The following is a 16,781-nucleotide window of genomic DNA, read 5'->3' as shown; positions in this document are numbered from 1 at the left end:
CACCATGTTAGCCAGGCTGATCTGCAACTCCCGACTTCAGGTGATCCACCCGCCTCGGTCTCCCAAAGTGCTGGGATTACAGGCGTGAGCCACCGCACCCAGCCTACATTAGTCCCCTCTTGTCTGCGTTTTCACTTTCCACAGTTTCTGTTCCACTAGTCAACTGTGGTCTGAACATAGGACATATGGAAAATTCCAGAAATAAGCAATTAGGTTTTTCAATTGCGTGCCCAGGTGAGTAGCATGATGAAGTCTCTGGGTCCTGCCTCTCTCTCCTTGAATCCTCCCTCTGTCCAGCATCTCCGTGCTGTCTACGTGCTCGTTAGTCACTCTGCAGCAGCCTTGGTTAACAGATTGATGGTTGCAGCATCACAGTGCTTGTATTCAAGTCACCCTTAGCTGACTTCATTATGGCTCCAAAGCCACAAGAGTAATGATGCTGGCCATTGAAATATCCCAAAGAGAAGCCATAAAGTGCTTCCTTTAGGTGAAAAGGTGAAAGTTTTTGGAATAATAAGGAAAGAAAAAAAAATCGTATGCAGAGGTGGCTAAGATCTACAATAAGAACAATTTTCTAGCTGTGAAACTGTGAAGAAGGAACGAGAAATTCATGCATACTGTCTATAGGGTTTGGTACTATCTTCAGCTTCAGGCATCCACTTGGGTTCTTGGAATATATCCTATTAGGATAAGGGGAAACTACTGTATAGTGTGGAATAGGGTATTTAATTTTCACCAAATAAATAGCCAATGATCCTGAACACCATTCAATGAGTAATTCACCTTTTTTCACTGATTTGAAATGTGCCTTTATTCTATATTAATCTAATCTGCTTCAACTCTCTCTATCCCGTTCTATGGATTGGTTTGCCTGTTACTATCAGTAACAAAATGTCGACCACAATACCACAATTGCTACAGCTTCATGGTACATTTTGGCATTGGTAAAGTGTCAAGTTTTTCCCCCAAAATTTGTCAAATGTTCTTGAATATTTTCTCTCCCAAACTACTTTCAGAATATGTCTTAAAATTTCATGAAGGGTCATTTTGAATTTAATTAGGATTACACTGATTTTACACATGAATTTTGCCATCAATTGAATGTTTAACAACATTGAATCTTGCTGGTGAGGATAATGATATGCCTTTTCATTTATTCACACTTCTTCAGTACAGTTTTGTAGTTTTCTTTTTAAATGTGTTGCACATTTATTCTCCAGTTTTGCCCTCAGTATTTCATAGTTTTTTAAGCTATTTACATTTTGACACATTTCAAAATTTATTTTTGCTCTTGTCCTAAGAAAATTAGTACTGAAAATAGTTTCCCTGAAATTTGGTCAATTTGGTAAACTTTTGTTAATTCTAATCATCCACCACTTGATTTCACTGAATTTTTAGTAGATAATCTGGGTAGATAATCGTATAATTTGAAATCAAGGAGAGTTTCCAATTTTTACTTTTCATTATTTCATTTTATTTTTGTATTGAATTGGCTAAAAATGCTTTCATGTTTGTATTGGTCTTCTTGGACTGCCATAGCAAAACCCACAGACTGGGTAGTTTAAACAACAGAAATGTATTTTCTCACAGCTCTGGAGGATGCAAGTCCAAAATCGAGGTGCCAGCAAGGTGGTTCCTGGTGAGGCTCTCTACTTCGCTTGCAGACAACCTCACACCACCTTTTTTCTGTGCATGCATGCAGACAGAAAAAGATTTCTAGCATATTTTCCTCTTCTCATAAAGACACCAGTCCTGTTGGATTAGGGCCCCATCCTAATGTCCTCGTTTACCCTTAATTACTTCCTTAAAAGCCCTGTTTCCAAATACAGTCACATTGGGGTCTAGGGCCTTAACATATGAATTATGCAGAAAACACAAATTAGTTTACAACAATGTTGTTGAATAGTAACAGCACGGGCTTTTAAAATCTTTTCCAATTTCTAAGTTAGTATTGAAAATAATATTTTTATGTTTTTCTCCTGAATATCTGAAAAATAGTGTAGGCAAAATACGCAGAAGAAACATAGAGTTGATATAAATCAGAGCTATCACAGAGGTTTCCTTGACACCTATGCATAAACACCAGTTCACCGGTGAGCAGATGTTGAAAAAGTACTTGTTGATTGACACTTATTAAAAATACCACAACTGTTTGCTATTATGTGTGTCATGTATCTAAAATGACCATAAGTGACAGTGTTTAACATCATGTAGATAAGTGGTTTATGTTGAAAAAGCATTTATTCATGTTTTGCCTTTCATTCAGTAAAGACTTGCTGTTAGGAAGTGGGTGGATTTTAATGTAAATGGCATAATCGCTGCTTGGTATTTAAAGACCTTGGGTTGGTCTCCTAGAACCAAAGTGGTAAATACTGTGGCAAATAGAAATCTCTATTTCTTACTGGCTCAAAGGCAAAATATTATGACTATAAGGTAGTTTATAATTATCAGCCTGTTATGAATTGAAAATTTTTTGACAAAATGCCACATTTTAAGTCAAAACTAAACAGCTCCTTCTGAGCAACTCCCACTCAAAATTATTCTTTAAAAGCTCATTCATTAAAACAATTATATATTATGACTTAGGTAAAGTATTAACATGTTTGAGCCATGTGTAAACATCCAGCAGTTATTAGTAACCACCTAATCTCTAAAACAGCAAAAATTAAAGATATGCAGCCAGGTGCAATGGCTCACGCCTGTAATCCCAACACTTTGAGAGGCTGAGGTGGGCAGATCACGAGGTCAGGAGTTTGAGACCAGCCCGACCAGCATGGTGAGACCTGGTCTCTACTAAAAATTAAAAAATTAGCTGGACTAACTAGCTGGTGGCGGGCGCCTGTAATCCCCGCTACTCAGGAGGCTGAGGCAGGAGAATTGCTTGAACTCAGGAGGCAGAGGTTGCAGTGAGCCAAGATCTCACCACTGCACTCTAGCCTGAGCGACACAGTGAGACTCCATCTCAGAAAAAAAAAAGAAAGAAAGAAAGAAAATTAAAGATATGCATAATGAAAAAAACCAAAAGATATTTGTTTCATGTATACTATATATGTTGCCCTTTTTGCAAGAAATAGAAGACTTCAGTCTTTCTCCTGCTTCTTTCTATCTCATATCTAATCCCAAGGATGGATGCACGCTTAAAAAATTACTTATCAATTAGAATTCCATATTCTTACAGAAGTGACTGGGCTCAGGTACCTTTGAGTCCAAATTTCTTCTCTCATCCTTGATAGCTGGATGATCTTGGACAAGTTTCTTAATCTTTCCTAGCATCTGTTTCCTCATTCACAAAATTAGAGTAATAAGACATTCCTAATAGATTTTCTGTGAGAATTACATGAAATAACCTGTGTGAAATGCCTAAAACAGATCCCAACATGTAGAAGCTCGGTAGATGAAGTTATTTAGGATTATTAAACATTGTCATGTTTTCCTGAGTGCTAACAATTTGAAATCCTTAACTTGTTCCTTAAAATGAATCTGGAAAGACCTTAAAGAGGCTAATTTTCAGCCATGATCTAAAAAACAAACAAACAGAGCCCCAATTGAACTTTAGATTTTTTTAAATATTATACCCAAGACTCCAAATTTTGTCCTTCTTAGACGCACCAAGATGACACAACATCCTTTGTTAATGGTGGAAAATAAACAGCTTCATAGGAAACAAGACTTTATCACGCAATAATTTATAGATTTGTGTCCAATTTTTTATTAAAAAGAGAAAAAGCCCTTCTTGAGTCAGAAATATTTCTCAGATCGTTATAGAATAACAATCAGGACTCTCCACCTTTTATTTTCATTGCTGGGTTGTAAAAGAGGACTCTCTACAATGCCTACTCCAGAAGGATACTATTCTACAAATAAGGGCCCAGCGTGACATTTATGAGAAAGCCGGGTTCCTCCTGTGCAAAGCTGATTGGTGATCAGCAAATGGGCTCCCGGGCGCTGCCAATAAAGGCACTTTCTTTGCTGGGCTGATCAGATGCAGGACAGAGGGTTGCCTCTGCCTGTGGACCTTGGGGAAATGCACAGCTCTTGTCCTAGCAGCATCCGTCTGTGGCCAGCAAGGAGAAACCAGACTCTAACAATGAAACCTCTTCGTCCCCAGTTCCCTCTCATCTTGGTCATCTACTGCTTCTGCATGCTACAGATTCCCTCTTCAGGTAAGGGGAGTTTCATCAGACTCCATCTGGCCTGAATTCTGAGGATGACTGAGGCAGACCTTGATCCCCCAGGGCAGTTCTGGAAGGAGTCAAGCTTTATTCTCCCCCGCCAGCCCTCATTACTACCTTCTTGATTTCTGGCTGCAATTTGTTTCGAACCTTTAGGAGAGGATGGACACAGCGAGATGCTGCAGCCTTTTACCAAAGGAGACTTTTCCCTGTGGGACTGTCTTTAAGCTGCTCCTGCCCCAGGGATGTCCTGAGCATATGCCGCTAAAACTGAAGGGTGAGGCACGTCCTGGTAGGAGTTAGGGGAAGACACCTCTTGTAGCCATTTCTGCTCCCTGGATTCTGAAGAGACGAGGACAGAGTTGGTAAAACTGAGCTTACAGCCCCAAAGAATGGGAATTGATGGGCAGTTCGAGACGGGCGCGGGAGGAGCGCACAGTGGAAAAAGGAGTCTTTTTCCAAGCCTTTCCCTTGGGTTTTAGAGAGGCAGGGGTCCAGAGTTTGGTGGAAGCAGCTACCTCCCGGGGCCGGTGAGCTGTCCGCGGTGCTGACCAGGCGCTGGCATCGCCTCACCAACTCTTGAGAACCAGCTTCTAGGGAACAGGGATGGAGTGAGGGTCTGTGGTTGGAATCTTACCACCATCTTCATAGGATGCAGGGAAGTGGGTGGTAGCAGAACAACTAAGGTTGGAAACCCATACCATTTTAGATTTTTCCATTAGAATTTTGACTTAGGGGAGTAGAACATCTTTGGAAATATATTAACAGAGAAAATATATTTCAAACAGTATGTTCGCTTTGTCATGTCCTACAATGTAATCACAAAACTGGGCCTTGCAAAGGACCATGAAGGTCATCTGGTTTAACCTCTGACAGGGTGCAGGGATCCCTTCTGTAACTTCTCGATTCTATTTAAGTACTTTCAATGACCCCAACTCACTGCCAGCTAAGACACCTAGGTGCTGCCTCTTTGCTCCAGTAGAGTCCTGTTTATATTATACTTTTGTAAATCTGTTATTACCTTTTATTTATCTTTTTATATGTTTATACTCACCTCCCTATTTTTTCCTATTTGACTTTATGTTTCCTGCGGGCAGGTCTTTACGTTTTATTAACAAAGAACCTCTCCATAAATCCTTTTAGGATTCCTTTGCATTACTTTGCATTGTTGAATGATTCCGATTGTCAAAAACTTCTTTACGCTAAGCTTAAGTGTGATCACATGTAACTTTCTAACCATCAGCCTTTATTCTGTTATTTGGGGGAAGCACAGGATAAGACTAATATCTCTTACTTATTGCAGTTCTCAAAATAGTTGAAAGCAGTTAACATATACTTCCTAATATTCCTGTTTCCAGAGAAAACTATGCTCAGTGACTTTACCTTGTATCTTACCATTTCAAGTCAGACTATTACCTTTTAAGGTTTAGGCCCTGTTATTTGAATATAACATAACATTGCCTTAGCTTTATCTTGCCTCAGAGAGAATGCAGGGGACAAAATACCACTCAGTTTTCTTTTGTCTTGTTTTTACACATAAACTGCTCTTGAGTCATACATTCCCTGTTCCACACGTTAAAAATCTAAGTGCCAGGTTTTATATTTATCCACCTAATTTCATCTTGTTAGTTTTGACCTATCCAATTGATTCTTTCAACTGCACTATAGTTATCCCACCAAGTGTTGTATCACAAGCAAATGAGAAGAGGAGTTCATTGAAGTTAGACAAAAGGTTGACAGGGTCCAGCTGCATGCCAGCAGCCTTCCCCAGAACCCATCCCTAGAGAGTCTGTAGCAGCAGAGGGATGGGTATCCATGTGTCTTCAAAGTTCAAGGGTGATTCTGATGTCCATCCTTTGTTGACACCATTTTCTAATATGCCATCCTTATGAATTCTATCAAAATACAAACTAAGTTGTTACCTTGGGATTTTTTTCCTCCTCTTTGCCGAGTTGCTAACAGTTGTACCGAACACTCATGGTAAATTAACAACCATGCTATTTTAAATTAATCTTTGTATATTCTAGTGGCAAGTAGAAGTGTATTTTCTTTGTAAATCCTTTTAACAACATCAGATCAAATCTTATTTTCCCACTGACCTCTTTTGTATGGTTCTTTGGTGGTTTATTACTTTAATAGAAACTGTCTGTTTCTCATGGTAAAGACTTTGAAGTAAATGCTATGACCTCTTTTCTCTAATTAATAATTTTATGATTTCTCACAATAGGATTTCCCCAACCTTTAGCTGATCCTCCAGATGGCTTGGATATTGTGCAGCTTGAGGTACCCAATTATTCAGTAATGTGAGATTTTTATTTAGTCTGGACCTTGAATACATCATGTGCATAATGTTCACTTAAAACTATTTTGAGATCAGATTTTTGGCTGCAGCAGAAACTCACTGTTGCCATTTTTCATGGCCTCATTTAGGGCATCCTGAGGGTTGTGTTGAAATTCACTGCCACTGTGTGAGAAGATAATGTGAGGTTCAGAAATAGGACAATTTTAGTATTTTAAATCTGTTGTAATAAAATTCTGCTGACTGAAGAATTTATACTTATCTTTGATTCATTGTTTAAATTTTAAATGCATAATCAATGTACACATTTTCAAGGTACATGTGATATTCTGATACTTTGATATAGTATGTTATAACCAAGTTGGGGGAATTGGAGTATCAATGGATATTAAACATTTACCTTAAACATTTACATTTTCTTTATGCTGGGAGCATTTAAATTATTCTCTATTAGCTATTTTGAGATATCCAATAGATTATGGTTTAGTATAGTTACTCTACTGAATTATCAAACACCAGGCCTTGTTTCTTCTATCTAATTGTATTTGATTACCCATTAATCAATCTGTCTTCATCCCCCTCATCCCTTTTATTTGTTTTCTTCATTTCATTTTTTAGCAACTGGCATATTGTCTGAGTCAGTGGGCATCTCTTTCTCACCAACCTAAGGTAAAAAAACTGTGTGTATGTGTATGTGTGTGTATATATATATATAAATATATATAATATACATGTATAATATATAATATATAATATATATCTGCAACAAACACACTCTTTTGCTACCTACGGGAGAATGCTGTATGTATCTGTAACTGTGCATTTGTATGTGTGTTCAAGAACATAATTTTATACAAAATCAAGCAAATATCTTAAATATAAATTACTATAAAATATGGGTAGTTCATTTATATTCTTACAATTATTATAATCATATATAGTTAAGCTAATTATATGTTATGATATATTGCATATTATAAATTGATATACCATGATATAGCAGTTCTCCAAAACAATAGTTATCATGTAAAAGACTTTACAGTAACTAGCCGGGCGTGGTGGCTCACACCTGTAATCCCAGCACTTTCGGAGGCCAAAGTGGGCCAATCACTTGGGGCCAGGAGTTTGAATCAAGCCTGGCCAACAAGGTGAAACTCCATCTCTACTAAAAATACAAAAATTAGTCAGGCATGGTGGCGCACCTGTAATCCCAGCTACTCGGGAGGCTGAGGCAGGAGAATAGCTTGAACCTGGGAGGCAGAGGTTGCAGTGAGCCAAGATTGGGCCACTACACTCCGGCCTTGGTGACAGAGCAAGACTCTGCTTCAATTAAAAAAAAAAAAAAAAGTTTCATTTAAAAGACTCTACAGTAACTGGCCAGGCGTGGTGGCTCACACCTGTAATCTCAGCACTCTGGGAGGCTGAGGTGGGTGGATCATGAGCTCAGGAGTTCATGACCAGCCTGGCCAACATGGTGAAACCCTGTCTCTACTAAAAATACAAAAAGTAGCTGGGCGCGGTGGTGCACGCCTGCAATCCCAGCTACTCAGGAGAATCGCTTGAACCTGGGAGGCGGAGGTTGCAGTGAGCCGAGATCGTGCCACCGCACTCCAGCCTGGGTGACAGAGAAAGACTCTGTCTCACCAAAAAAAACAAAAATAAGAAACTTTACAGTAACTGTAGTAACCACACAGATATAAAGTAAGTTGATTTACTTGAAAGAACAAAAGGGTGGTAGGATAGTCTATGATGCCTAGGATAGCCTCTGCATTTTCACCTTGAGAGATGTGTCTCTTTATCCCTCACCTCCCCTAACCCACAGCACACTGTGCTCCAGCCACAGTGAACCTCTCAGTGTTCCCCAAATGCACCAGGCCCTTGATGTTCTTGCACAGTCTTTTCCTCAATCAGAAATGGCTTTGCCTCCTTCACAGGCTTCAGTTAACAGTCCAGACTCTAAAACAAAAATACCTGGTTTCAAAGTCCAGCTCTGTTTAAACTTGGTAGTTTCTCAGTTGCTCTGTGCCTCGACTTTGTCATCTGTAGCATACGGGTAATTGTCATAGTACCCTAGAATGCTGTTGTAAGGATTAAATGCTTCATATTTGTGAAGTGCTTTCAACAGCATCCAGAATGTGGCAAACGACAGCCCTTAAGTGCTAGTTGTTGCCATTGCCTGTTGATGCAACCAATTCTCATTCTTCAAGACTCAAACATCACTTTCTCAAATTTCCTGAATATATCATTCCCATTTCTTCTTATTTTCTGTTTACTATGCATATGTTTGAAGGCAATTGTTAGCGCTCATTTTCAGGAATAATCTTTACAGCCTTGGTCTTGGAGCAAAAATTCAGGCTGAAAACTCAGAGTTCTTCAACCCTTTGTTACTTCCTCCACATGCTGCACAGACGGGACTTCCCTATCCCTCAGGTGAAGACTATGGGGGTGTCCTCTGCATCCGCAGAGGCAGTGGAAGTGTGGCTGTCCCAAGGCAACCTGCAGTATTAAATTGGGTTAAGGATCCTCAAGAGCAAGGGCCCACTAAGAATGAATTTCCTTCCGCCTTCTCCATTTTTCCAAGCCTCTCCCATTCACTGTTTCCAACTGCAGAAGAGCAAGGGGTTGCACAGTGAACAAAACTGCCAATATTTTAAAGGTATTAATGGAGAAACTGGCTCTTCCTGGCTTGCTGCTTCCCTGAAATGTGACTGTTGGCATGTCACTTCGTCTCTTGGGGCTTTGGTCTCCTCAACTGCCCAAAGTCTGGATGTGTCGCCAGAGCTCTAAGTTCACTCCTGTTCTGGTTTCCAGAATAGGCCAAGTCGGTGACTCTAGGGGACCTTTACCTCAAGGCAATTCAGAAAGCAGTCACATTCTGCAAATAATGACAGCCACAAAACTCTTCACGCTTCGTGTTTCTGGTCACCACATGGGATTAGAAGACGTTTCAATTGGGAAAATTGCAATAAGTTCTTGTGAAGCTCTTATTGCTCTACTATTCATTCATTCAAAAGATATATTTATTGAGAGCATGCCACGAGCCGGGTGCTAGGGATACCGTAGTAAAACAAACTGAACACCTGCTCTCATGGCATTTGTACTCTAGTTGGGGAAATGAATCATAAATAACATTGATCAGTAAAATTTGAAATAATTTCTTCTCTAAACAGAAAAAAGTAGGCCGGGCATGGTGGCTTATGCCTGTAATCCCAGAATTTTGGGAGACTGAGGCTGGCAGATCACTTGAGGTCAGGAGTTCAAGACCAGCCTGGGCAACATGGTAAAACCCTATCTCTACTAAAAATACAAAAGTTAGCCAGGCGTGGTGCCTGTAATCCCAGCTACTCAGGAGGCTGAGATAGGAGAATCGCTTGAACCTGGGAGGTAGAGGCTGCAGTGAGCCAAGATGGCACCACTGCACTCCAGGCTGGGTGATGGAGTGAGACCCTGTCTCAAAAAAAAAAAAAAAAAGAAAAGACAAAAGAAAAAAGTAAAGTAAGGAAGGGGCATATGAAACGTTGAGCAGGGTAATTACCACCAGGAAAAGCATCATCACATTCCTCATCAATTTTTGCCCTGAAAAGTAAACATAATAGTATACAGCCGATGAATGTGATACAAAAACCAATTGTTTGTCCAATAAGTGTCCATAAACACACACACACACACACACACACACACACACACACTGTTGTGAACAGATGCTGACAAGAAGACCAGGAGCTGTAAAAATAGGAAGTACTTTCTGCTAGCTAAAAATGGTGATCATAAGGAAATAGAGTTAAGTTTCACAGAGCCTCCACTATTGGTAAAGTTGGTGGATTACAGTGTGTGTCTGTGTGTGTGCCCATGTTTGTGCATCCACACATATGTACATGGTAGAGAGAGAGAGAGAGAGAGAGGATACATAGGTATTGCTCTTTTCCACTGAAGAAATTCTCCACAAAGTTTGCAGGAAGATGTAACTGTATTCGCAGCAATACAATTAGAAGTATTATTAACGGCTTTAATTTTTGTCTTGATTGAGGTTTCAGCTGATTCAAAAATCTTTAAGCATGGGTGAGATGTGAATGATCAGTACTAGCCAGATCAGAAGATTTAAATGATTGTTCACAGTAATCATCTCTAGTGACTTTACAAAACACGGACATGAACATTCACTCTATGGTTTTGTAAGAAGCCTTCTTCCCGGCATCTCCTTGAGTGAGATAAGCCCACATGCAGCCATCATCTACGCAAGCCAGGGCTGAGGTGTGTGCACGGGCAAGGGTTTAGAAATGGAGAGTTGGACTTTCTGCAAGGTGAGCAAAAATTCATGTAGAAAGCTTTTGGAGAAAAAGCAGCTCGGTCAATATGAACTATAAAAACTGAATACCAGGATACACTCTGCAGCAAATCAAAAACTGTAATAGTTAGTTTATTCCACCCATAGTCAGACGGTTATTTTCTTCTATGCATCAGAGAGTAGGTCTCTCCTCCTCACCCCCTGCAAACTGAAAAGATGAAATGAGATATTTTCACATGATGATGTATTGCTGGCAGTTTTCTTTATTGTAAGATCCTGCATCAACTAGAGTCTCATTAAATTTGCGTAATAGAGGAATTTCTTTTCAGATTGCCAATGTATCATAATATTCAGGTAAATCCAGTAAGGTTCATGGTGTACCTGACAGAAAACGTTATCAGTTGCCTGCCGCTGTAAAATTTCACCTAACTTACCCTCACAATTCTCTTTCCAGGATAATCAAGACATATACAAAAGGGTGAGTATCGCCCAGCCCAGTACAAGCGCATGCAGCTTCCATGTTTAGAGCAAGTGACACTCAATACTAATATCACTTTCTTTTCTTATTTAGTTTTTGTTTCACTACTCCAGAACTCAGGAGGCAACACATCCAGTTAAAACTGGGGTCAGTATTTTATCATAATCATCCGTCTGTAAAAGTGGCTCTCCCCTGCATGTCGTCCGTCCCTTCTTAATCTGTGCAGGCAAGTAGAAAAGCTGGGGCCTCTGGACATCCTCTGCGTAGTAGCTTCCCAGGGGCTTTTCCCTGGGACTGCAGGGATTCCCTTTCTCCCTCTGGGGTGGGGGGTGGTAGGTGGCCAACTTATCTGAGAAGGTAGAGAATAAATTATAGAAAAGGAAAAATAAGTAGGAAGTAACTTTTTAGTATGCACTTAAACAGAGGTACAGGAAGAGCCTGGTAAACACTGTGTTCTGTTTACATTGTTCTTACTATCTGTTTTTAAATTTGTGCTTTGTGATGTGTGTGGTACCATCCCCCAGTAGTGATACATGGATGAACATCTTCCGTGGCTGTCGTGATGTGTATGTGCAATGGGAATAGTAACCATCGCCTCTAACTTTCTTCCTACAGATTTGAGTTACCCTCGGGAGCAGCTTATGTAGGTGAATTTCTATGGGGTATGATTTGAGGAATATTGGAGAGGCCATAGAATATATATGTGTGTGTGTGTGTGTGAGTGAGTGTGTGTGTGTGTGTGTGTATATATATATATTTGAGACAGAGTCTTGCTCTGTCACCCAGGCTGGAGTGCAGTGGTACAATCTCAGGTTACTGTAACCTCCACCTCTGGGGTTCAAGCGATTCTCCTGTCTCAGCCTCCCAAGTAGCTGGGATTACAGGCATGCACCACCATGCCTGGCTAATGTTTGTATTTTTAGTAGAGACGGGGTTTCACCATGTTGGCCAGGCTGGTCTCAAACTCCTGACCTCAGGTGATTCGCCCGCCTCAGCCTCCCAAAGTGCTGGGATTACAGGGGTGAGCCACCATGCTCAGCGAGAATATAACTTTTAAACCCAGTCATAGCAAGTAAAACTCTACCACTAGAAAGTCTCTTACTTATATATTCAAGGCTCTCCACGTCTTAAAAGGATCCTTAAAAAAGCAAATAACCAGGAAAAAAATGTTTCCCCTAAGAATCAATCAGTATTACAGATGTAGGAATAGGGCTCAGGTAAGGAGGGGGATTTTTTTTAGATGGAGTTTCGCTCCTGTTGCCCAGGCTGCAGTGCAGTGACATGATCTCGGCTCACTGCAACCTCTACCTCCCGGCTTCAAGCCATGATCTCTTGCCTTAGCCTCCCAAGTAGCTGGGACTACAAGCACGCGCCACCACGTCTGGCTAATTTTGTATTTTTAGTAAAGATGGGGTTTCACCATGTTGGCCAGGTTGGTCTCGAACTCCTGACCTCAGGTGATCCACCCACCTTGGCCTCCCAAAGTGCTTGGCCTCCCACTGCACCCGGCCAAGGAGGTGGATATTATCAAAACCAACAAGGGCACCACGAAAGGAGGAACAATGGAAAGGAAAAAAAAAAAAAACAAAAACTGTAACGCGAATCAAGTTTTACTCTAAACCAAAGCACACAGGGAGGATTCATGAGGACTAGATGAGGACAGGTGTGTACACCTGGGTGTGCATGGCAGTCACAGACAAGATCAGGAAACCAGAAGTACCTGGGGAGGGTTACAGGGGCTGCCCTCCACCTTTTCTCTTGGATGAGGAGGGCACCCCTGGGGAGGGAGTAAGAATACATGTGGAGTTGCTTCTAGGACAAGGCGCTCCGCTCCAGGAGCACAGAGTGCTGAGGGTTAATGCAGAGAAAAGTCCGATTTACCTTAAGGGAATATTTTTAAGGGTTGTGTTGGAATTGAAACCTGTTCTCAAGGCAAGCGGCTCTTTATTGAAACCATAAAATTCCAGGCTTCCGCTGGAAAATGGATTTTACTCTGAAAATTAAACCCATTTGTAAGGGAAGTGAGGAGAAAGGAATGCACATCGCCCTGGGCTCTCAAAATACCCCTCTGTGGATGTCCCCCGTCTGACCCTCTCCGCGTCTCTCTGTTGCAGTTTCCTCCAGTGCATCCTCTTATGCATCTGGCTGCCAAGCTCGCCAACAGACGGATGAAGAGATTTCTGCAGCGAGTACGTGCTTTTATTCTTCCACCATAGTTTTATGCCATTCACAGTTCCCTGAATCATGGTGAAAGCGTGCTGTCACCTTGGGGCTCGCTGTCATTCTCTCCTCAAATTTCAATCTCCACCTTGGCAGGGAGTGCTGAGCAGAACTGCTGATCCTTTGACCTCCCTGGGCCTTAGTTTCCTCCACTGAAACCCCATGAGGTGGCTTGAAGGACCCGGGGAGAGATTCCATGGCCCAGCCTGCTTCCATCCCTCTCCTCTTCGGCTCCTTTCATCCCGAAGTTGTGTCTCGGTTTTGTACTTTTTTTCAGTTCCCCTGTCTCTTTCCCCTGACACGAAACTTGCCCTGGGGATGTCTTCTGCTTCCCATGGCCCTACCTGCCCATTGTCCATTTCTCAGAGCTTTCTTCTTTAGTTTTTATTTTTTAATTTAGAAATTACCAGCTGAACCTGTTCAATGGTAATCAAAGTTTTGTTTCATGGTAGCAAAAATAAATAAACAAATAGCAAGAGAGAAAATTTATGTTGAACACCCTGCCCAGATGGGGCGATCAGCTCATCCCAGTTTGTCCAGGACTTTCCTAGTTTTAGCTCTGAAAATCCCAGGGCCCCAAGTGCCTGGAAAACTGGTTGGCCATCCTGGGCACCAGCAGCAGTTTGTCCGACCCCCTGCTAACCGCAAGCCTCCAGGTCCAATCTGATTCCATTCTTACACCAGGTTCACAGGCAATGAACAAGCTGAAGAAGCCAAAATGGCTAATCCTTTAAAAGTGTCCTAAGGGCTCACGCCTGTAATCCCAGCACTTTGGGAGGCCGAGGCGGGCGGATCACGAGATCAGGAGATCGAGACCATCCTGGCTAACATGGTGAAACCCCGTCTCTACCAAAAATACAAAAAACTAGCCGGGCGTGGTGGCGGGCACCTGTAGTCCCAGCTACTGGGAGGCTGAGGCGGGAGAATGGTGTGAACCTGGGAGGCGGAGCTTGCAGTGAGCCGAGATCGCGCCACTGTACCCCAGCCTGGGCGACACAGCGAGACTCCGTCTCAAAAAAAAAAAAAAAAGTGTCCTAAGCTTTGCAATGTGCCCGTTTCAAAGTTGGCGCTGTTAGGAAGAGCAAGCAAACTTCACGTACTTGGACACAGATGGTAACTCAGCCAAGACGACAAGTTTGCCTTCTTGAGCAGGAGCTTGCTAGAGAAGATCATGGCAGTGATCCCACCATTTGCCCTGCTCTCCACCTCCTCTTTTGCGCCAGACTTCTGACTACCTTAGAGGGAAGCCAGGGACGGCAGGATCACTGCAAGACCACTGCAAGGTCATGATGTGGTTCCTGTTGGATTTACCCGTGCCTCATTTCCTTGCAGGGTTCGGGGACTGCTGCAGTGGACTTCACCAAGAAGGTACACAAGAGCCTTGGAGACTGTAACCCCCAAAGAAAGCCCTACCTGAGAAGGGTGGGGAAGTCCTTGGAGCCAGCCACCCTGCAGCCCCTCCAGACCACTTCTGGGCAGAGCTAGTCTCAAAAGGACCCTGAGAATCTTTTGTGACGGAGCAATTAAGTTCAGGTCTCCCTGGGGGCAGACAGGAACATGGGGCAATGCCTCTGGCTATTCAGATTTCACCTCCAGCCCCACAGATGAGTCATGTGGAGCCAGCTGCTCCTGAGGTCTTGCTTTCTCTCGCTCAGGAGCCCACATGCCATTGTACAGACTCCAACAGAGGCACTGCCAGAGCACAAACCCCAAACACTGGGGGTTCTCAAACGTGGCCATGCATCAGAGTCACCTGGCTAAAATTCAGATTGCCCCCAAAGATTCAGTGGGTCTGGATTGGGGCAAAGAGTTTGTGTTTCTTACAAGTTCCCAGAGGTTGTTGGTGCCACTGGTCTGGGACCACCCTTTTTTGAAAACTGTCCCTATAGACATTTTTTGAAGAACTTGGAATGCAACATGGTTGCATAATGGCTTATGTTTTTATGTTGCAGGATCACGCTGCCACCTGGGGACGACCCTTTTTCCTTTTCAGGGTATAGCATGTTTTCTCACTTTTGCTTTCTCACCTCGATTCACTGCAGCCATCCCAATCATGGAGTGACTGCAAACAGCAGAGCCAGGACCCCTTGGTGAACTGGTGGATAATTATGGGGACTCTCTCACCCTTCACTGGGTATCACTCCAATCAAAATCTCCTCCTACAAGCTTGTAAAGGCAAGGGTCCAACAGGAGAGAGGCTGAGAGCACCAGAGTAGGCGTAAGGGAGTTCTGATGACAGACAGACACAGGCTAGACCAGAATCTGAGCCTATGTTTTAGAGCGTTAGGGTCCAGCATTCATGGCCCCAAAAACACATGGCAGGAGGAGCTTAGGCACCATCCTCTCCTCCTTCCTGGGTAACAGAAACTCTTGCAAGGGTCACAGGGTCGAAGAGTTATCTTTTAGATTTTAATCGGCCATTCACTAGCTGTGCTCCACCCTTGAGATTCTCAGTATCTGCATAGAAAAATGAGCAAATCAGACTAGATCCATGCCCCCAGAAACTGCATTCTGTGATTCACTGGCACCAAAAGGTACTCTGCAAAAGTCAGAAAAGATTGGAAAACACTGCACCCGACATTCACAAAGACTCACAATACACACTGGCCCATCGCAGGCTGTAGGAAGTCCTACAGAACACAACCTGTGTCTCTTGGCTTAAGCATTTGTTTCCCGAACATAGGGACTGTGGAGCTGTTTCCCACCCCTGTCTCACTCCCATGGGTCTGTAGGACCTACTCGTTTCCTGGAAAGTGCTTTGAGAACAGTCCATCTCCATGACGTCTCCAGACTGGGCAGTCCTGTGCTGGATGGTTTGTGGAACCTCCCACCACATAAGCAAAGGCTAAAGGGTGGGATGATGGGTAAGTGACAGTGTTGGGATCCTAGGAGCAGCGAGGTTCCTGAAGCACTGTCCCAGAGGACCTCCAGACTGGTGCTAGCCCAGGGCGAGAGCTTCCCAGGTGAGTCCCCATGGAAGGCAGTGAAATCCCTGTTAGAAGAATGAGGCCTTAGGGTTCAATAGAGAGAAGAGCCAAATCAAGATAAGGCTGCAGAAAGTTGTGTCTCAGTATCCATAAGTTGCTCCTTTTTTTCCAGCCCAGGAATGGAAGAAACACTGAAGATGAGGGCCAGTAGGTAGTCCAAGGTCAGCTTCATCACAGTTTTTCTCTTTCAAGCAAATTTTATGTGTCTGACTGGAGAGAGTGAGAGGCAGTCATGGGGGGGACCATTGTTTAAGAAAGCAGCACCCTGCATAACCCCCAAGGACTCTGCCCCTTCCCTTTTCCTGCACACAGGACCACAGAGATCCCCACCCCAGCCTAG

General features: G+C 42.7%; 1 protein-coding gene across 3 annotated transcripts; it reads left to right on the top strand.

The window, feature by feature from the left end:
• Positions 1–10: 10 nt before the first annotated feature.
• Positions 11–16,441, top strand: NMS (neuromedin S). Of its 3 annotated transcripts, XM_031655445.1 has the most exons (8): positions 3,584–4,163; positions 6,400–6,455; positions 7,090–7,140; positions 11,211–11,234; positions 11,328–11,381; positions 13,349–13,423; positions 14,787–14,822; positions 15,407–16,441. In XM_031655445.1, the coding sequence occupies exons 1-8, from the start codon at positions 3,983–3,985 to the stop codon at positions 15,452–15,454; spliced, it is 525 nt and encodes a 174-aa protein (XP_031511305.1). In that variant the 5' UTR covers positions 3,584–3,982; the 3' UTR covers positions 15,455–16,441. The 3 variants fall into 3 exon arrangements, with proteins under 3 accessions (XP_021780811.2, XP_031511305.1, XP_031511304.1); XM_021925119.2 differs by lacking the exons at positions 3,584–4,163; positions 15,407–16,441 and adding an exon at positions 11–234 and having other exon boundaries at positions 14,787–15,202; XM_031655444.1 differs by lacking the exon at positions 15,407–16,441 and having other exon boundaries at positions 14,787–15,202.
• Positions 16,442–16,781: the final 340 nt, after the last annotated feature.

This window comes from Papio anubis, chromosome 14, assembly GCF_008728515.1.
Source record: "Papio anubis isolate 15944 chromosome 14, Panubis1.0, whole genome shotgun sequence".
In the NCBI taxonomy this organism is placed as follows: domain Eukaryota; kingdom Metazoa; phylum Chordata; class Mammalia; order Primates; family Cercopithecidae; genus Papio; species Papio anubis.
This window is presented reverse-complemented; position numbering and strand designations above follow the sequence as displayed.

Bases quoted from the DNA above. Each gene is read 5' to 3' on its own strand.
- NMS (XM_031655444.1), top strand. From the start codon at position 3,983: ATGCAGGACAGAGGGTTGCCTCTGCCTGTGGACCTTGGGGAAATGCAC. The intron at 7,141-11,210 runs GTAAAAAAACTG...TTCTCTTTCCAG, and splicing joins CTCTTTCTCACCAACCTAAG to GATAATCAAGACATATACAA. The intron at 13,424-14,786 runs GTACGTGCTTTT...ATTTCCTTGCAG, and splicing joins TGAAGAGATTTCTGCAGCGA to GGTTCGGGGACTGCTGCAGT.